Below are 21,837 nucleotides of genomic sequence, written 5' to 3' on the forward strand. Positions count from 1 at the left end.
ATAAAGGTACCTTTAAGAGAGCTATTTTTCAGGCAGTCTCTACCTGCTGGTGGTGTGGCAGTTCTCCTCCCAACTGTTCAACTTTCCCCGGTATTGTACTCCCAAAGCATCGGATTCTGTCATTGACTTTTAAGATTGTCAATATACTAAATTCAAACTTAATTGGAATTTGGTATTTTTCGGGGTCTTATTTAAACTGATTGGCCTAATTCAAAACTGGTTTTGTCTCCAGGCAACCCAGCTAATCTATCTTTCGACCAAGTGCTGTCAGGTAGTTCTGCTAGCCTTTAACTCCCTTAAAGGTACAATGCACCCAAATCTTCATAACACAAAAAATTCCTTATCACACTCTTAAATTGGTGCCCCTTTGTTCTGAGTCTGTGCCTTCTGGTCCTAGACTCTCCTACTGAAGGGAAACTGAGGGGAAACATCCTCTCAGTATTTACCCTGTCAATACCTGTAAGAATTATATATGTTTCAGTGGAATCACCTCCCACTTTTCTGAATGCCAGTGAATAGAGTCCCAACATGTGTAGTTTTGGCTAATAAGACAATTCTTGCATGCCAGGGATCAGCTTAGTAAACATTCTCTATACTGCCTCTCATGAAATAATCCAAATCCTTAAATAACGTGACCAAAACTGCTCACAGTGCTCCAGATATTTTATGTTTCAATAATAGGGTACACAGAAGGGAACTTTTCCCCTTGGAGCAATCAGTGACCCGGGAGCATAGATTTAAAGTAAGGGTCAGGATGTTTAGACGGGATGTGAGAGAAAGGTATTTTCACTCAAAGGATGGTCGGAATCTGGAGCTCACTCTTGTAAGGATGTTAAATACAGCAACCCTCAAAACATTGAAGTGTTTAGATGTGCTCTTGCAGTTCAGATGCATTCAAGGCTATGAGGCAAACACTGGAAAATGGGATTCAAATAGTTAGGTGCTTGTTTCATAGGACATTACAGTGCAGTACAGGCCCATCGGCCCTCGATGTTGCTCCAACCTGTGGAACCAATCTGAAGTATATCTATCCTACACTATTCCACATTCATCCATATAATTGTCCAATCACTATTTAAATGCCCATAAAGTTGACAAGTCTAGTACTGGTGCAGGCAGTGTGTTCCAGGCCCCAACTACTAAGAAGTAGTTACTACTAAGTAACATTTGTCCTATATCTATACCCCTCAATTTAAGGCTTTGTTCCCTCATGCTAACCATCACTATCTGAGGAAAACGTCTCTCACTGTCCGCCCTATCTAACCCTCTGATGACCTTATATGCCTCAATTAAGTCACCTCTCAACCTCTTCTCTCTAATGAAAACAGCCTCAAGGCCCTCAGCCTTTCCTCATAAGATCTTCACTCCATACCAGGCAACATCCTGGTAAATGTAGTCTGAGCCCTTTCCAAAGCTTCCACATCCTTCCTACAATGTGGCGACCAGAACTGTACACAATACTGCAAGTGTGGCCCCACCAGAGTTTTGTACAGTACAGCATGACCTCATGGCTCCGAAACTCCATCCCTCTATCAATAAAAGCTAACACACCATATGCCTTCTTAACAACCCTATCAACCTGGATCTATGTACAAGGACACCGAGATCTCTCTGCTCATCTACGCTACCAAGAATCTTACCATTAGCCCAGTACTCTTTATTCCTGTTGTTCCTTCCAAAGTGTATCACCTCACACTTTTCTGCATTAAAACTCCATTTGCCAACTCTCAGCCCAGCTCTGCAGCTTATCTTCTGCAGCTTATCTATGTCCCTCTGTAACCTACAACATCCTTCAGCACTATCCATGACTCCACTGACCTTTGTGTCATCCGCAAATTTACCAACCCACCCTTCAAGCCCTCATCCAGGTCATTTATGAAAATAACAAACAGTGGTGACCCCAAAACAGATCCTTGTGGTACACCACTAGTAACTGAACTCCGGGATGAACATTTCCCATCAACCACCACCTGTCTTCTTTCAGCTGGCCAATTTCTGATCCAAACCGCGAAATCACCCTCAATCCCATGCTTTTGTGTTTTGTGCAATAATCAACTGTGGGGAACCTTATCAAACGCCTTACTGAAAGCCATATACACCACATCAACCGCTTTACCCTCATCCATCTGTTTGACCACCATCTCAAAGACCTACCCTTCATAAAACCGTGTTGACTATCACTAATCAAATTATTCCATTCTAGGTGATTATAAATCCTATCTCTTACAACCTTTTCCAACACTTTACCCACAACTGAAGTAAGGTTCACTGGTATATGATTACCAGGTTTGTCTCTAATCCCATTCCCACCTATCGTCATTCAGATAATAATCCTCCTTTCTGTTTTTGCTGCAAAAGCACATGCTGTCATTTTTCTGTATTATAATTCATCTGCTATGCATTTGCCCAAATAACAGAAACATCTCTGTATCCTCCACACAGATCATCCTCCCTCTCTTTATCCAGAGAATGATTAGAATGTGGAACTCCGTATAACTGCAACAAGTAGTTTGTTATGTCCAGACCATAGGGGCTGCTCTCATTTGAGAGAAGCGACTGGTGGTGATTTAACCTGAGGGCAACCAAACCTCAGGCAAGGGAAGAACTTCTGAAGGAGAGTCCTTCATAGTAACCTCAAACCGGTGATGGGAATTGAACCCATGCTGTTGGTAACACACTGCTCTGTAAACTGGCAATCCAGCCAACTGAGCTAAACTGATTCCCAGCAAGTGTCCTTAAAGAGATCATTGATGGAGCTTGTATGAAGCATAATGACCAGTCTAGATCTCCAGGGCTGAATGACCACTTCCTGCACTGTAACTGATATCTGACTAGTTTTTTTTTAACCAAGAAAAAAGACAGGGAAAGTTCACAAGTATGATTCCAAAATTCAAAAAGCTGTGAAATATGAACCCTTTTCACTTGAAACAGAAGAGGATTTGAACATTCAGAGACAATTAGCAATTTGATAATGAGCAGAATTTAAAATTTATTACTCAGCAAATGAATGGGGAAAGTTAGAACAAATGTTTTCAATTAGTGGATTACTGTATTAGAGTGAAGAATGTTTTGCCATGTTGAGACAGTGACAAGACATGTATAATGGAATTTGATAAGGAATTGAAAATGGAGAATATAAAAAGGTGCAGGGAAATGTGATCACTGTATAAACAGCTAACATTAAAGAGTTAGAAGAGACAGAGTTACAGTCTCATCCTGTGGGACATTTCAATGTGATGAGATCCTGTATAAATGTAGATCTTATTTAAGGACAGTACGTCTCCAGTTATGGCCAAGCTGTTGTATGCAAATTCCATGGGATCATTGTGTAAACTTGTGTAAAATGAATTGGCAGCTGGTTCATGTAATAAGATTATGAACAGAAGCAAATATGCCTGAGAACAAGACTATATATAGAGGTGAACTGTAAAGGTACCAGACCTCTCCATGGTGCAAAGCGTTTTAAGGGAACACAGTTGTTTCCACTGGGAAAAATTGATGCAACATTCCAAGCCTGTAATTTCAAAATTTGAGCTGAGAATCTAGACCAGAGAAATTAGCAATCTGTAATCAGTCCTCTGAAGTTCTGAGTTCATTTTACAGGTTCAAGCATGATCCTATAAAAACCAAGTCCCGCAGATGCTAGAGATCTGAATGAAAATGAAGGTGCTGGAGAAACTCAGCAAGTCTGGCAGCACTTTTGAAGAGAAGAACAGGGTTAATGTTCCAAGTCCAAAATGATTCTTCATAGAGGATAGTGTTGTCTTCGCCAATATAGATTTCATATGTGATTTAAGAACAAAGGAAAGACTTGCATTTTTATAGTGCCTTTCATACCTTCAGGATGTCTCAGGATGTGCTTTACAGTCAACTTAATACTTTTGAAGAGCAGTCACTCTCACAAAATGGGCATCTGAGAAACCAATTGTGCACAGCAAGATCCCACAAATAACATATTGAGATTTGTCTTGATGTTAGCTGATAGATAAATTATTGACCAGGGTACTGGTGATAATTCCCCCCTCTCCTCTTTAATGTGTGCTATGGGATCTCTGGAATCAGACATGTAATGTTACTTGCCTGTGGATGCAAGAACAGAATGAGATTCTGTCTGTGTGGTATCGTTCACTAAAGTATGAGTTAATTTCCCTTTTTGGGATCACATACAGAAATTGCTGTAAAAACTCATAAGGTCTGACACCATCTGTGGAGATCAGAATTTACCTTTCGGGTCCAGTGACTCTTCTTCAGACCCTTCCCTTTTTGAGATGCTGTGAAAGCTCTAACTATTTAACATGTGTGATTCTATGACCCAGTTCAGATAGTAGGCGGGGAACACTGTTATAACCCCTAGCTATATTCAAAACTAGACAGTAAGCATAGACTGATTTTCGACACTGTGGGGTCCACTTACAAGCCAGCTCAGTGACACTGAATCTGCGAGTCTCTGGACAGCAAATCTGAAATTTGTAACCAGTAAGACTTAATGCTGTTTAATTTTACAAAGTTAATTTGGTTGGGGGAGGAATTGCCAAAGACAGTTGCATTGCCTGTCTTTGTCACTGTTTAATAACTCTCCAGCAGGAACTTCAATCATTCCTTTTCTGACTTGTTTAGGAGGAGTGACTGAGCAAACAGCACCTGTACCAAAGCCACGAGACCGTCCACAATCCCTTCCAGAGAGGTGAGTGTCTGTGCTTAGGTTGGTTAACCAAGACTTTCATCTTATATATCATAAAACCAAGAACTGTGGACCCTGGGAATCTAAAACAAAAACAGAAAAAGCTGAAAAACTCAACAGATCAGGCAGCATCTGTGGAAAGAAAGCAGAAGCAACATTTTGCATTGTAGGGTCTCTGGATTCTTTTGACTCTGCTTTCTCTCCACAGGTGCTACCAGACCTGCGGTGTTTCTCCAGCAATTTCTATTGTTTCACTTGATTGATATTGATCTTGTTTAAAAAAACAAAGTGCATTATTTAACTGAACTGGGCACAGTTCAGGGCACAGGCTGTGGACAGGGAACCAGGTTCTATTAGCAATTAATGTGACACGCTGCATAAGTTGTGTTTTTTTTAGTCTGGTATGTGACTGCTTGGTGCTTCGCGTTAATCACTGAGTTCTCTTCTTGATGGCTGTGTGCACTGGATTGACGTTTTGTACAACAGACAGCCCAGGTATTTCCTAGTTCCTCAGGCTGCTTTCAGTCTCTTCTAGAACATGGGAATCGGATCAGTTTCTTTCTGAATTAGCTTCCACTCCAATCATTGCAATTTCCCTCATGGATCTTTTGAGAAATGGTGCTTGCCTCATTTTTCTGCTGCTGTTCTGGCATATTATTGAATGAGAAAGTGAGGCCTGCAGATGCTGGAGACCAGAATCGAGAGTGTGGTGCTGGAAGAGCACAGCAGGTCAGGCAGCATCTGAGGAGCAGGAGAATCGACGTTTCAAGCATAAGCCCTTCATCAGGAATTCCTAATGAAGAGCTCATGCCTGAAACGTCGATTCTCCTGCTCCTCGGATGCTGCCTGACCTGCTGTGCTTTTCTAGCACCACACTCTCGACTGTCATCGAGTAAGAGCCAAGACTGCATGTTGACAGTATATTGGATTGAAGCAAAGGATGACCTTGCCCCCCCCCCCCCTTGTGTACACAACTCTTTCCAGCAGCCATCGCTAGATACTGATCAGGAGCTTGAACATAGGCTCTTTGTTCCTATTCTTTAATCCTGCATCACCTGGAATACTCACTTCATCAAACCTGCTATCTTACCATTTGCTCCTTACTCCATGTTCACTGCCACGTCCCCCAACAGCTAGCATTCTTAGAACTAAGTATTTCTTTCCCTTTTGAAAGCTGGAATTCCTTCTGTACTTCTGACCATCTAGAGCATAGGATTGCATTATTTTTAAAGTTATTCTTTCAGGGAATGTGACTGTTATCCAGAATTTGATTGATATTGAACTTGTTAGAAGCCAGCATTTGTTATCCATCCCTAATTGTCTTTGAGAAGGTGGTGAGCTGCCTCCTTGAGCCATTGTAGTCCGTCCTGCATTGGTGCACTCAGTGCTGTTCAGAAGGGAGTTTGATGGATACCTGAAGCTAAAATCTTCATGAGTCCATGTCCATGTTTGTGCTTCACCAAGCATTCTCCTATCTAAATCTAACACCATAACCCTCTCTTCCATTCTCTCTCGTATACCTATCTAATTTCCTCTTAATTCCATCTCTAATATTCACTTGAATTACTTCATGGTGAAGTGTTCCACATTGTCGATAATAAAGAAGTTTCTCCTTAATTTCCAATTGGACTTTCTCGTGGTTATCAAATACTGATGGAATCCAGTCATGTTATTGCCCAGAAATGAGAACTTTCTCCAGAAATGCATGCGGTATTCTAAATGTGGACTAAACAAGGTTCAATGCAGTCTATCACACCTTCTCTACTTCTCAGTTCTATCCCTCTAGCAGTAAGATTTGGTGCTTAGTTTGTTTTTGTGGTCTTATTAACCCCATCAACAATTGAGATGTCATGGGTGTAATTATACCAATGTTCTTTTCTCTACACCACCTAGACATGCACCTTCCTGATAATATGTGACCTCCTTATTCTTCCTATCAAAACATGCTAGCTTGCATTTATCTATTTTGGAGTTAATTTAATAACTCTCTTCCATTCAGCCAATTTATTTCAGGATAAACAGTTCCCTCTAAATTTGTATCATCTGCAAATTTAGATCTGACAACTTTGATTCCAGAGTCCAAGTGGTTAATGTAAATGGTGAACAGCAGATGTCTCAGCATTGATCCTTGTGGAGCACCACTTCACATCTCCTGCTGTTTTGAGTAAATACCTTTCTCACCCAATCTTTTTTCACATTAAGCCAGCTGCAGTCCATTCTGCCACATAGCCCAGACTCTAGTAGTGTATTTTTTCGTAAAGAAAAGTTCTAAAAGGAGAATGCACCTTTCAGTGATTAACTAAAGTTAGGGAAAGTGTCAACTTTAAGGAAGAAATATAGAACAGCACAAAGATGAGGGACAGGTCAGATTATTGATCAGAATATAAAAACTAGCATACAATGACTATAGATTAACCAAGACGAAGAAATTAGAATGTGAGACAAAGTTAGTTAGGAATGTAAAACAAATAGCAAGAGTTTCTACCAGTATTTAAACAGGAGAGAGTAAGTAAAGTGAGTATTGGTCTCTCGAGAGTGAGAATGTGGAGTTAATAGTTGAGAAAGAAATGGTGTATGTAATGAATAAATATCTTGCTTCTGTCTGAGGATACAAAGAACATTACAGTGATGCCTACAAATCAGGAGATGGAAGGAAAAAAGGAACCTGGTGTAATTACAACCACAAGGGAAGTGGTACTGAGCAAACTGATGGAGCTGCAAGCTGGCAAGTCTCAGGGGCCTGATGGACTTTGCTGAACAAAGAGACCTTGGAGTGCAGGTTCAGAGCTCCTTGAAAGTGGAGTTGCAGGTAGATAGGATAGTGAAGAAGGTGTTTGGTATGCTTTCCTTTATTGGTCAGAGTATTGAGTACAGGAGTTGGGAGGTCATGTTGCGGCTGTACAGGACATTGGTTAGGCCACTGTTGGAATATTGCGTGCAATTCTGGTCTCCTTCCTATCGGAAAGCTGTTGTGAAACTTGAAAGGGTTCAGAAAAGATTTACAAGAATGTTGCCAGGGTTGGAGGATCTGAGCTAAAAGGAGAGGCTGAACAGGCTGAGGCAGTTTTCCCTGGAGCGTCGGAGGCTGAGGGGTGACCTTATAGAGGTTTACAAAATTATGAGGGGCATGAATAAGATAAATACACAAGGTCTTTTCCCTGGGGTGGGGGAGTCCAGAACTAGAGGGCATAGGTTTAGGGTGAGAGGGGAAAGATATAAAAGTGACCTAAGGAGCAACTTTTTCATACCGAGGGTGGTACGTGTATGGAATGAGCTGCCAGAGGAAGTGGTGGACGCTGGTACAATTGCAACATTTAAAAGGCATTTGGATGGGTATATGAATAGGAAGGGTTTGGAGGGATATGGACCGGGTGCTGGCAGGTGGGACTAGATTGGGTTGGGATATCTGGTCAGCGTGGACAGGCTGGACCAAAGGGTCTGTTTCCGTGCTGTACATCTCTATGACCTCATCCTAAGGTCTTAAAAGTGGTTTTTAATTAAGTAGTAGATGTGTTCGTACTAATTTTCCAAAGTTTCCTAAATTCAGGAAAGGTTTCATTGGACTAAAAAGTGGCAAATTCAAGAAAGAAAGGAGGCAGAAAACAGGAAACTATAAATTAGTGAGCTTGATGTCTGTCTTGGGAAAGATATGAGAATTGATCATTAAGAGATTAGAAACTGCACACTTCAAAAAAATCAAAATAATCAGTAATGGACAGCATGGCATTATCAAAGGGAAATCACACTTAAACAATTTGTTTGAGTTCTTTGAGGGAGTACCACTCAAGATGGATAAAGTGGAGCCTTTAGGATGGATGCAAATTCATTGAAGGCATTTCATGGGAGGTTTACCAGATTGCGAGCTGGAATGAACAGGTTGTCTTGTGAGGAAAGTTGGACAATCTGGGTTGTTTCCATTAGAAGTTAGAAGAGTGAGGGAGACTTGAAGTGTTCTAAGACTCTTGACAAAATAAACTTAGATAAGATGGTTCCTCTTGTGGGTCAGTCCAGAACGAGGGGTCACTTTTAAAATTAAGGGTCACCCTTTCAAGACAGAAATGAGATTTTTGTGCAGCTTTGGAACACCCCAGCTCAGAAGGCAGTGGAGGGAGGATTAGACTACTTTTAAGGCAGAGATGGATGGATTCTTGTTAGGCAGGGAAATCGAGGATTATTGGAGATAAATGTGAATGTGGAATTTGAACACAAACAGAAAGTTTGATCTTATTGAATGATGGAGCAGGCTCGAGGAGCAAATATTCTACTACTACTTCTATTTTGTAATTTTGTAAAATAACTCAATAAGTTCGAGAAAGCATGAACTTCCCTTTTGTAATCCATGCTGACTATTGTATTTTCTATATCTGGATGTTTTTCTGTTATATCTTTGAGTAAAGGTCCATTTGTCCTACCTACCACCAGTGTTCTTCATAGTCTACAGGTCCAATGCCCTTTTTGATTATAAGAACCATGTTCCCCAATCCCCTCACTATTCTCTTTCCTGTCTGTCATCACACTGGCGTTGCCATTTATTCTTTCTTTTAAGTACACACAGATACAATCCACCCCAACTGGTGTGTGTTTTCATTCAAGCCTGCAGAGCATTCCAGGTCTTGAAGCTGTAGATTTTTTGACTGCTTTTGGGATGAAGGAAGAAATGATTCTGCAGAGGAAATATGATTGCCCTATCACACTTCTCACTTGGTCAGTCATTGGGCTATGATTTCAGGCTAAAATATGAATGAGGGAAGAACAGGATCATCCCTCAGCAAAATATGTTTTGCTGCCTCTTCCCTGCCCTCTGAATGTCCCACTGCTAGGTCCAGAATCGGAAGGGCCTTTCTTCCATTCCACCTCTCAACTGGAGGAAGTATATACAGTAATTGAGATCGGACTTGAAGCTGTCAATGTTTTCAGAGGCTGCTGGATGCTGAGCTGCAAAGGAGCAGAAGCTGTGTTGCTTCAGCGTGTTAAATGTTCAATGATCTTTCTTGTTTTGAAAGTAATATCTGGTGATCTTGCAGCAAGTTTGTTGGTGACCAGACACTTATGCCTTTGACCAGTTGGTTTGGATAATATCCAGTGCCTCTCAAGTCACCAGTAATCACCTCAGGTTCTTGTTTATTAAGGTTTACTGTTTCAAAGTCTGCAATGGCAATATAAAGCCCAGATATGGCAAAGAAACGTAGCTATCATCTCAAAAACATGATCAAATTGAAAATCATGGCACATTTGTGTTCCATAAAATCATTCCCTAAAGCCAAAACTTCAATATTGTATTTACATACCTTGTTTGAAAATGGATATTAATTTTAAAGTGAATAATGCCATACAAAGTAATGTTACTACTTACAGACTGAAGCATTTGAATGCTTAGCATGACTACATTAATTTTCTTGTCTGTTGAGTCCTGATCAAGCCTGTTTCCACCATCCCGGAATTTGGATTCAATTAAGTAAAATTTCTGCAGTTATGTCTTTTGAAGGAAATATGGCAATTTTGTTGCCACGGTTTTCTGACTATTTAATTGTTTCAAACAGGAAAGACGAAGACATCAAATCTAAAAGCCATCCTTGGATGGCATTGGTGAATTCCGAAGTGAAGAGAAGACCCGCACCCCCTCGGCCCGGAGCACCCACCAACCCCAGCAGCACTCAGCAAGGCACCACAGAATCTGTTCCCCAAAATCCATTTGAAGTGGAGGAGGAGGAGGAGGAGGAAACAAACAATGTGTCTGAGAAAGTGCAGAGTGCAGCCCCCATGGAAACCACTCCCAAATCAAACCATCCATGGTATGGTATTCAGCCAGCCAACAGTCCCAGGAGTAAGAAGCGGCCTGCACCCCCACTGCCAAATGCATCCCCTTCAGGTGAGCTGGATACTGGGTTCCTATGCTCTCGGCTTGCTGTGAGGTCATGTTGGATAGGTGTAGGATGTTTAGGGTGGATTGTGTTCCTAACAAGATAGATTTTGCATATAGGGATATCTAGAGCAGTGGTGGTACTCAGTGACAGAGGGCTTGAAGAACCCCCCAGCCTGAAGTCCTGTACTATTTGTAAAATTACTCTTCTCTTCCAGATTTTCAGTTTGAATGCTCAGCATTGCAAGTCTAATGAATAGGGAGAGGGAGCTGGTGCTGCAGCTTGTGGATGATGTGTAAAACACACAAGCAGCAAGATATTATATAAAGTAACCTTCTCCTTACAGTCTCTGTCGGATGAGCCCGGGTTAGCTGCCTATGAGGCCCTCTAATGCATTTTGGGCCCTGGTAATGTCACTGCTCTCAGGCTCAAGTCAAACCTCTGCTTCTTCCTACCTGTCCGCAACATGCACCTAGACCTGTCCTTTCCATTGTTTGGAGCTCGAATCTGTCCCAGGCTTCATGACTGATCAGCTAATGTTAAGGTCAATGTGTATGTAATCTTTACAGATACAGGATAGGATTTTTTTTTAAATTACAACCACAAGGGAAGTGGTACTGAGCAAACTGATGGAGCTGCAAGCTGGCAAGTCTCAGGGGCCTGATGGACTTCATCCTAAATTCTTAAAAGAATTTGCCCCAGTCTACCCATAATCTGTTTTCAGCAGAATTATGCATATTAATATCTACATTGACCTGAAGAGAGATTACTGTTCTCAGCCAGTTTAAAAACCCAGTAACTCAGGGCAATATGAAACATAGTCTGATGCAGCATGTTATGAATGGAATGACACTGGAGGCATATTCCTTAGTAACTTTCACAAGAGAATTGAATAAATATGCAGATGGAAATAGTTCACAGGGCTACGGTGAAAGGGCAGCATGAATTCATTTGCTAGCTATGCCCTAGAGTTTGTCATATGGCCTCCTTCTGTGCAGCACCATTCTCTGTTCCACATCATTCACAAATATTTAAAGTAACAGGGGGTCAGACCAGGTTCCTGTGGTGCTCTTTCCCCAATTAGACTATTTCCCGTGTTTCTATTTCTCTGTTTGCATTGCTGAGCCAGTTCTGAGTCCATAATGCTGGGGGCTTAACCTTCCCTGCCTCACACAAACTTTGATACATTTTGAAAATCTAAATAAATTCTCAACAGGTCACTTAGCCTTCATCTAATTGCCAGGAAGATCTGGCCAGTGTTATTGCTGTAGTGACATTACTCCCAGTAATAGTGGTGCCTTAGCTTTTCAGTCATCGGCAGTGTGTTCCTGGTTAAGTTGGGTGTGCCTGTACAGCTTAATTTTTTTTAAGAAGTTATTTATGGGCTGTGACACTGCTGGCAAGACCAGTATGTATTGTCCATCACTAATGCAGAAGTTCATGGTGATCTGTTGTCTTGAGCCACTCCAAGCAATGGGATGTTAGGTATAACACACTGCTGTCAGAACATTAGAACATAAGAACAAGGAGCAGGAGGAGGCAATTCAGCCCCTCAAACTTATTCCGCCATTTTGTACAAGCCTGGCTGATCTCATCACAGCCACAGCTCCACTTCACTGCCTGCTCTCCCAACTGCTAATATAAAAAATCCTGTCTATCTCATCAAATTTATTCAATGTCGACCACACCCTGGAGGAGTGAATTCCACTGACTCAAACTCTTTTGAGAGAAACAATTCCTCCTCTGTTTTAAATCTGCTACCCTTACCCTAAAAGTATGGCCACTCGTTCTAGATTGCCCCACAAGGGGAAACATCTGTCTGAGGGTCATCTGCTCCACATGGAGGGAGTTCCAGAATGTTAACAGTCTCTAATAACATGAATCATAATTGCAAGTGAAATCACAGCTGGATTTTAGAATAAGATCTTTTCCAATTATTTGCTTGATTTGTAAATATTACAGGCAAATGTGCCAAAAATATTGGAACCAACAGTGTCTGACTCTTATTTCTTTTGGCATAATGTTCTGATGTTCCCTACAGGATGGAGATGGGGTCCATTTCATTCCTTGATGTTGTGATGGTTGCATTGTAAAAAGGAAATAAACTCTGCTACAAATGCCTTTTGTATCTTGTTAAGTGTATATAGATTATGTACACTGTGAAAGACAATTGAATTGCTCTGTTCTGTCCAACACTAAGTTTTATCAGCAGCTTGTGTTTATTACAGTCACTTTAGTGAAATGAGTACACCATCGATTTGTAGTTTTCTATTTCATTCCTGCGTTTAGAAGACTAGAATTCAGAGTTATTCCTCTTTTTCAGCCTCTCGTTCACTGCAGTTTCAGACCCACAGTTCTTCAGTCTCTGAAACAGGCCCATCCCCTTCCCTCAGCATGGAGAGTATTTCTGGGAATTCAGCAAAGTCTACTCCAGAGCTGCACAGGAAATGGGAAGCTGAGGCGGCTGACAATAGTCCGGCCGTAGTCAGGAGTTCAGCCACGTCCAACGGGAGTCCAGGAGCCAATGAGAATGCCCTGTTGAATGCTGAGAGTCCGACACCATCCAGTCATCACCGGCCTCCACCAAAGCCTCCAGTCAGCTGTAGCCCTAGGTTATCCACTCATCCATCCCCTGAAACAAACAGGGTACAACACTGCAGCCCTGACCTCCAGCCAAAGGTAGGTTATAATGGTGTTGTGTAACTGCGTGGATACAATGCATATCCTTCTATAAGGACAGGAGGTTACCAGGAATGTTCTATAGAGATTACCTCTTGGAGGAGAGTATACTAGCTGATTATATGTGAGGCAGCTATCATTCACATTATTTATTTACAGATTACTCACTGGGACCACAGTGCAAATCCTGAGGGATGCATGGGAGAAGGATAGTATTCACGTGTTCTACCCATCAATCTGAGAACTCCCCTTGCGTCTGCCTGCAGTTTATCAACCTTTGTTTTAGCTTGCTGCCTGTTGTGAACTCTTGCCCAAGCAGCTTACAAGGATAAACGCTTTAATCGCTGCAAAAAATCGAAAAAAATTGCGGACTCTGGAAAGCAGAAACAAAAACAAATGGCTGGAAAAACTCAGCAGGTCTGGCAGCATCTGTGGAGAGAAGGTCACTGAACTCAAAACATAACTTTAGTCAAAGCAGTGCTCCAAGTCTCAGTTTTAGGAACTATCCTCAGTATCCCACAACCTGTTCCTGCATTATCTGCATCTTGCATGTACAGGTTAGATAAATAAAGAAGTAGTTTTAATTAAAACTAAAATAAGATCTTGCAGATGCTGAAAAGGTGAAGTACAGTTGGGAAGTGGTAAAATCCTCAGGTCTGGTGGTATCTCTGAAGAGGAAATGTTAGCATTTCAAGGGCTGAATATAATCCTACTTCAGTAATTAAGATTGCTTTAACTGCATAAATTCATCTCTGTTCCACTGCCTAACACAGCTTAATTTCTTTCGTGATCAAAATGTTGTGTTAGATTTAACATTTGACAAGTATTGGTTGTCATTCACAGGCACAAATTTAAAACTACTTCTGCCCTTTTGTGTGTCAATTTGTTTCCTAATAAGCTTGACTGCAGGCTGTTCCCCTAGCTCTGCAGAACAATTTCGGTATGCATTCTTCTTAATACCTTGAAAACTTTGCTCAAAACACAGAAGATCAGTCAGAGTCTAAGTATCATTCAGATAACTGTCTCTAAGGCCAATGTATGCTTCCTAAACTGTAATGTCCAGGACTACTCAATATACTCCTGATATAACCAAATCAGAGCTTTGTAAAACTGAAGCATGACTTCTGTAACCTCCTTCCAGTCCTGTTGATGTAAAGGCCTTTTTGGTTATTTTCTGTCCCTGTTTTATAAGATTTTAATGATCTAAGTACATAAAACTTCTCAATTTCCCTTTGGACATTCTCCTTTTTGTTGAGTGGATGGTGTCCCATTTGTCTACACTGCAATCTGTTTGCTACAATTTTGACGGTTCATATCTCTTGTCAGTTTGAAAGTTATAGTCTATCTTTCTGTCAGTGGCATATATCCCATTGCCTTTGCTGTTGTATATATGGTAAATAATTAAGGTTCCAACATGGCTCTGTGTAAGACATAATCAGTGACATCCGGTCAGTCGGAGTATCCGCCCATATTCCCCCATCCTGCTTCCTGCCTCTCAGCCAGTTATTAGATTCAGATGGAAAAGGCCCTCCAGACCATCGATCTGCACTCACAGCACTACGACTAAAGGCATGCTAATCCCACCTTCCTGCACTTGTCCCATACCCTTGAATGTTATGATATTTGAAGTGCTCATCCAAATGTTTTTTAAAGGTTGTAAGATTCCCAGGAAGCACATTCCAGATTCCCACCACCCGCTGAGCGAAAAAGCTTTTTTCCCAAATCCCCTGCCCCTTATTCTAAAACTATGCCCCCTTTCGATTGACCCCTCATTCACCCTGTTATTCACATCTTATACACTCTCAATCATGTTCCCTTAAGTCTTCTCTGCTCTAGATAAAACAATCTAAGCCTATCTTGTCTCTCCTTGTAGCTCAAATTCTCATCCCAGGCAAAATCCTGGTGAACCTCCTCTGTACGCTCTTTAGTGTTATCACATCCTTCTAGTAATGTGGTAACTAGAACTGCAAACAATACTCCCACTGTGGCCTAACCAACGCTCTGTACAACTCTAACGTTACCTCCTTGCTCTTCTATTCCATGCCAGGACTGACAAAAGCACATGCCCCATATGCCACCTTAACAGCTTGTTCATGTGTTCTACAGACTTCAGGGATTTACCCCAGTATCCCTTTGTTCTTCCAAGCTACCATTGTCCTTCTATTCATTAAATACTTCTGAATCTTGTTTCTTCTTTCAAAGTGCTTCACCTTGCACTTACCAGGTTTAAATACCATCTGCCTGGTCTGCCCAACTGACCCACCCATTTATATCTTCCTACGGCCATCTTTACCATTCATCAATCTTAGTGTCATCTGCAAATTTGCTTAACGTTCCCCTCCCATTTATAAATAAATCATTTATGTATACAGGTATAACAAACAATCAGGGTCCCAGTACTGATCCTTGTGGTATTCTGCTGGACACCAGCCTCCAGTCACTCAAGCAACTTGCTACCACTCCTTTGTGTCCTATTACTAAGACAGTTTCTAATTTATCTTGCTAAGTTTCCCTCAATTCCATGGGCTTTAACCTTCCCCCAGACTCCCATGTGGATCCTTGTCAAAAGTTTTGCTAAAATCCATTTAAACTACATCAACTGAACTTCCGTCTTCCACACACTTGACCACATTTTCAAAAAAATCTCAACAGATTTATTAGGCAAGACTTCCCTCTGCCAAAGCTCTGTTGATTATCCCTAGTTGACCCACTCCTTTCCAAGTGGATAATAATTCTCTCCTTCAGAATTTTCTCCAATAGTTTCTGTATCACTGACGTGAGACTCTGTGGTCTGTAATTTCCTGGTGCATCTCTGTCACCCTTGTTAAAAAGTGACGTTTGTGAACTGTTTTCATATTTGCTCCTCTATTTATCGCTGAGTCTTTGGAGGTCAATAATAAAGTAGCTGCCCCCTTAACATTGCTACGTTCTACCACAAAGCCTTGTTTGAGGACTCTTTCAAGATATCATCTCTCCTTACTGCAGTAATATTGACTCCTTAGTTAATAGTGCTACACCACCATCCTTTTAACACCACTTCTGTCTCAGTTGAAGATTCTGTAGCCTGGAATGTTAACCTGCCAGTCCAGCCATTGCCTCAGACATGTGTCTGTAATGGTAACAATATCATACTTCCATGTATCAATCCACGCCTTTAACTCATCAGTCTAAGCTATTACACTTGTAGCATTAAAGACCTTCGAGCCTTACCTTACTCCCTCGACACTCAACAAAGCTGTGGCTTGCTTCCTTTGCTGTAGCATGATGCGTCTCTGTTTCACCGATATTCTGTGTCCCTTTCCCCTGCCAGACTAGTTTAAACTCCTCCCAACAGCAATGGCGAATCTGCCTGCGAGGATGTTGGTCTCAGAGTGGTTCAGGTGCAGACTGTTCCATTTGTACATGTCCCACCTTCCCCAGAAGTGGTCCCTGTGATCCAGGAATCTAAAAGTCTGCCTCTTGCACTAACTCATGAGCCACACGTTCATCTCCCCTATTTTCCTATTTCTGAACTCGAGATTACTACAGTTGAAGTCCTGCTTTTTAATCTACTGCCAATGTTTGAATGGAGGAAAGAAGGGGAATCCGAGTGATCTTGGGAATGTATTCCAGGCTTCAGTTGTGGTGTAGAAATCAGTACAGGTGTAATTAAAATCAATGAAACTTGAGAGGTCAGGAATCAATTTGTGCAAGCATCTCAGAAGACTGTGCAGGGATTTGGGAGATACATAGTTAGGTGGGGGAGAGGTGGGGAATCTGGACTGAAGGGGACTGCAGAGTCCGAGAGGGTGGTGGACTGGAGGGGACTGCAGAGTTGGATAGGGTCGTGGAGGCGACTGCAGAGTCTGAGAGGGTCGTGGACTGGAGGGGACTGCGGAGTCGGATAGGGTTGTGGAGGGGACTGCAGAGTCCGAGAGGGTCGTGGAGGGGGCTGCAGAGTCCAAGAGGGTGTGGAGGGGGCTGCAGAGTCTGAGAGGGTCGTGGACTGGAGGGGACTCCAGAGTCGGGGAGGGTCGTGGAGGGGGCTGCAGAGTTCAAGAGGGGCATGGAGGGGGCTGCAGAGTCCGGGAGGATCGTGGAGGGGGCCGCAGAGTCCGAGAAGGTCGTGGAGGGGGCTGCAGAGTCCGGGAGGGTCGTGGACTGGAGTGGACTGCAGAGTCGGATAGGGTCGTGGAGGGGACTGCAGAGTCCGGGAGGATCATGGAGGGTACTGCAGAGTCGGATAGGGTCGTGGAGGGGGCTGCAGAGTAGGGAGGGTCATGGGGGGGACTGCAGAGTCCAAGAGGGTCGTGGAGGGGGCTGCAGAGTCCGGGAGGGTCGTGGACTGGAGTGGACTGCAGAGTCGGATAGGGTCGTGGAGGGGACTGCAGAGTCGGGGAGGATCATGGAGGGTACTGCAGAGTCCGGGAGGGTCGTGGAGGGGGCTGCAGAGTAGGGAGGGTCATGGGGAGGACTGCAGAGTCCAAGAGGGTCGTGGAGGGGGCTGCAGAGTCCAGGAGGGTCTTGGAGGGGGCTGCAGAGTCCAGGTAGGTCTTGGTGAGGGCTGCAGAGTCCAGGAAGGCCGTGGAGGGGGCTGCAGACTCCGAGAGGGTCATGGACTGGAGGGGACTGCAGAGTCGGGGAGGGTCGTGGAGGGGGCTGCACAGACCGGGAGGGTTGTGGACTGGAGGGGACCGCAGAGTCCGAGAGGGTCGTGGAGGGGACCGCAGATTCTGGGAGGGTCGTGGAGGGGACTGCAGAGTCGGGGAGGGTCGTGGAGGGGGCTGCACAGACCGGGAGGGTCATGGAGGGGGCTGCAGAGTCGGGGAGGGTCGTGGAGGGGGCTGCACAGACCGGGAGGGTCATGGAGGGGGCTGCAGAGTCCGAGAGGGTCTTGTAGGGGACTGCAGAGTCCGGGAGGGTCGTGGAGGGGACTGCAGAGTCTAAGGGAGTCGTGGAGGGGACTGCACAGACCGGGAGGGTCGTGGAATGGAGGGGATTGCAGAGTCCGTGAGGGTCATGGAGGGGACCGCAGAGTCCGAGAGGGTCATGGAAGGGACTGCAGAGTCCGGGAGGGTGGTGGAGGGGACTGCAGAGTCCGGGTGTGTCGTGGCGAGGACTGCAGAGTCCAAGGGGGTTATGGAGTGGACTGCACAGATGGTGAGGGTCGTGGAGGGGACTGCAGAGTCCAGGAGGGTCGTGGAGGGGACTGCAGCATCCGAGAGGGTCGTGGAGGGGACTGCAGAGTCCGGGAGGGTCGTGGAGGGGACTGTACAGACCGGGAGGGTCATGGAGGGGACTGCAGAGTCCGGGAGGGTCATGGAGGGAGCTGCAGAGTCCGAGAAGGTCGTGGACTTGAGGGGGCTGCAGAGTCCAAGAGGGTTATGGAGGGGGCTGCAGAGTCCGAGAGGGTCGTGGAGGGGACTGCAGAGTCCAAGGGGGTTGTGGAGGGGACTGCAGAGTCCGAGAGGGTCGTGGAGGGGGCTGCAGAGTCCAGGAGGATCGTGGAGGGGACTGCAGAGTCCAGGAGGGTCGTGGAGGGGGCTGCAGAGTCCGGGAGGGTCGTGGAGGGGACTGCAGAGTCGGCGAGGGTCTTGGAGGGGGCTGCAGAGTCGGGGAGGGTCTTGGAGGATACTGCAGAGTCCGGGAGGGTCGTGGAGGGTACTGCAGAGTCGGGGAGGGTCGTGGAGGGGGCTGCAGAGTCGGGGAGGGTCTTGGAGGGGGCTGCAGAGTCAGGGAGGGTCTTGGAGGGGGCTGCAGAGTCGGGGAGGGTCTTGGAGGGGGCTGCAGAGTCGGGGAGGGTCTTGGAGGGTACTGCAGAGTCCGGGAGGGTCGTGGAGGGGGCTGCAGAGTAGGGAGGGTCATGGGGGGGACTGCAGAGTCCAAGAGGGTCGTGGAGGGGGCTGCAGAGTCCAGGAGGGTCTTGGAGGGGGCTGCAGAGTCCAGGTAGGTCTTGGTGAGGGCTGCAGAGTCCAGGAAGGCCGTGGAGGGGGCTGCAGACTCCGAGAGGGTCATGGACTGGAGGGGACTGCAGAGTCGGGGAGGGTCGTGGAGGGGGCTGCACAGACCGGGAGGGTTGTGGACTGGAGGGGACCGCAGAGTCCGAGAGGGTCGTGGAGGGGACCGCAGATTCTGGGAGGGTCGTGGAGGGGACTGCAGAGTCGGGGAGGGTCGTGGAGGGGGCTGCACAGACCGGGAGGGTCATGGAGGGGTTGCAGAGTCCGAGAGGGTCTTGTAGGGGACTGCAGAGTCCGGGAGGGTCGTGGAGGGGACTGCAGAGTCTAAGGGAGTCGTGGAGGGGACTGCACAGACCGGGAGGGTCGTGGAATGGAGGGGATTGCAGAGTCCGTGAGGGTCATGGAGGGGACCGCAGAGTCCGAGAGGGTCATGGAAGGGACTGCAGAGTCCGGGAGGGTGGTGGAGGGGACTGCAGAGTCCGGGTGTGTCGTGGCGAGGACTGCAGAGTCCAAGGGGGTTATGGAGTGGACTGCACAGATGGTGAGGGTCGTGGAGGGGACTGCAGAGTCCAGGAGGGTCGTGGAGGGGACTGCAGCATCCGAGAGGGTCGTGGAGGGGACTGCAGAGTCCGGGAGGGTCGTGGAGGGGATTGTACAGACCGGGAGGGTCATGGAGGGGACTGCAGAGTCCGGGAGGGTCATGGAGGGAGCTGCAGAGTCCGAGAAGGTCGTGGACTTGAGGGGGCTGCAGAGTCCAAGAGGGTTATGGAGGGGGCTGCAGAGTCCGAGAGGGTCGTGGAGGGGACTGCAGAGTCCAAGGGGGTTGTGGAGGGGACTGCAGAGTCCGAGAGGGTCGTGGAGGGGGCTGCAGAGTCCAGGAGGGTCGTGGAGGGGGCTGCAGAGTCGGGGAGGGTCGTGGAGGGGACTGCAGAGTCCAGGAGGATCGTGGAGGGGACTGCAGAGTCCAGGAGGATCGTGGAGGGGACTGCAGAGTCCAGGAGGGTCGTGGAGGGGGCTGCAGAGTCCAGGAGGGTCGTGGAGGGGGCTGCAGAGTCCAGGAGGATCGTGGAGGGGACTGCAGAGTCCTGGAGGGTCGTGGAGGGGACTGCAGAGTCCAGGAGGATCGTGGAGGGGACTGCAGAGTCCAGGAGGATCGTGGAGGGGACTGCAGAGTCCAGGAGGGTCGTGGAGGGGGCTGCAGAGTCCGGGAGGGTCGTGAAGGGGACTGCAGAGTCGGCGAGGGTCTTGGAGGGGGCTGCAGAGTCGGGGAGGGTCTTGGAGGATACTGCAGAGTCCGGGAGGGTCGTGGAGGGTACTGCAGAGTCGGGGAGGGTCGTGGAGGGGGCTGCAGAGTCGGGGAGGGTCTTGGAGGGGGCTGCAGAGTCGGGGAGGGTCTTGGAGGGGGCTGCAGAGTCGGGGAGGGTCTTGGAGGGGACTGCAGAGTCCAGGAGGGTCTTGGAGGGGGCTGCAGAGTCCAGGAGGGTCGTGGACTGGAGAAAGCTACAAAAGCAGGGGGGGCCAAAGCCATGAAAGGATTTGAGGATAAGGATTTTAAAATTATGATGTTGTTTGTCTGGGAGTCGGTGTTGGACATTGAACACAGTGGTGTTCGGGGAATGAGAGTTGGTGCAAGCAGAGATACAGAGGACAGAATTTTGGATGACCTCATGTTAATGTATGGTAAAATGTGGAAGACCATGCAGCAGAACATTGAAACAGTCAAAACTGGTGAAGTGACAATGGGAGTTTTAACAATGAATGGGTAAGCTAAGACAGGGTAAAGGGTTATGTTGCTGAGGTGGGGTTGGTGCAAATATGACGTCAGAAGTTTGTCTCACAGACACATGATACTGAACAGACTGTCTCCATCTCAAACTCCACCGAGGAAAGCAATGAAGTCAGTGATTCAGGAACAGAGTTTAGGGTGTAGACAGCAATGGCATCAGTCTACCCAATATTTAACTGGAATATTTTATACGGATCCAGATCTGGAGGTCAGATAATTTGGTTAATTTTGCAACAGTGGAGGAGTTACTGTAGAGCTGGGTGTCGGCAACATATGTATGAAAGCTAAAAATCTTGCTTTTTGGATAACGTTGCCAAAGGACAACTTATAGCTGCCCCCTCCACTTGTCCAACTTCATGACTGGCTAAATGTTGCCATCTGAATTCAGAACTGCCACTTCTCTTGTTGGGCTCCATTTTGCATCTTGTTTTCCCAGTGGAAAATAACCAGGAATGTTGAGTTTCCATTCCTCCTTCAGCCATATTTCAGTCATTGCTCTGATATCATACTCTAAGTGTCTATATGTGCCATCAGCTTCCTTATACCTCTCATCTCAAAACAGCTCCTTTGTCTGTGTTTTAGTTTTTGTTTCCTCTGCTTTCCATGTTCCCTCACAAATGCTCTTCCTTGTATTTCCAACTCTCCCGTCTGAATCTGTTGAGGCAAGTCTCCTCCATCCATAGTTTTTTGTTGTATTGAAGTGCAACCTGTCTGCCTTATACAGATCACAGTTCCCCCCCCCCCCCATGACAGTCCCAATTCCCCAGAAATCTAATGACTTTGTTTCCACATCATCCTTCCATTTGTTCTACCCTCCTACTTCTGAATTCATGAGCATGTGATCTTGGCAGTAATTCAGAGATCACTACCCCTAAGGTCCAACTTTTAATTCAT

General features: G+C 45.7%; 1 protein-coding gene across 2 annotated transcripts in view; it reads left to right on the forward strand.

The window, feature by feature from the left end:
* micall1a (MICAL-like 1a) overlaps nucleotides 1-21,837 on the forward strand; it is a 92,887-nt gene that overhangs the window by 52,281 nt on the left and 18,769 nt on the right. For both annotated transcript variants that reach the window (XM_072588416.1, XM_072588417.1), the window contains exons 7-9: nucleotides 4,618-4,684; nucleotides 10,222-10,550; nucleotides 12,866-13,221. In XM_072588416.1, the coding sequence (XP_072444517.1) occupies nucleotides 4,618-4,684; nucleotides 10,222-10,550; nucleotides 12,866-13,221 (752 nt within the window). The remainder of the gene's footprint in view (nucleotides 1-4,617; nucleotides 4,685-10,221; nucleotides 10,551-12,865; nucleotides 13,222-21,837) is intronic.

This window comes from Chiloscyllium punctatum, chromosome 18 (genome assembly GCF_047496795.1).
Source record: "Chiloscyllium punctatum isolate Juve2018m chromosome 18, sChiPun1.3, whole genome shotgun sequence".
Lineage (NCBI taxonomy): Eukaryota > Metazoa > Chordata > Chondrichthyes > Orectolobiformes > Hemiscylliidae > Chiloscyllium > Chiloscyllium punctatum.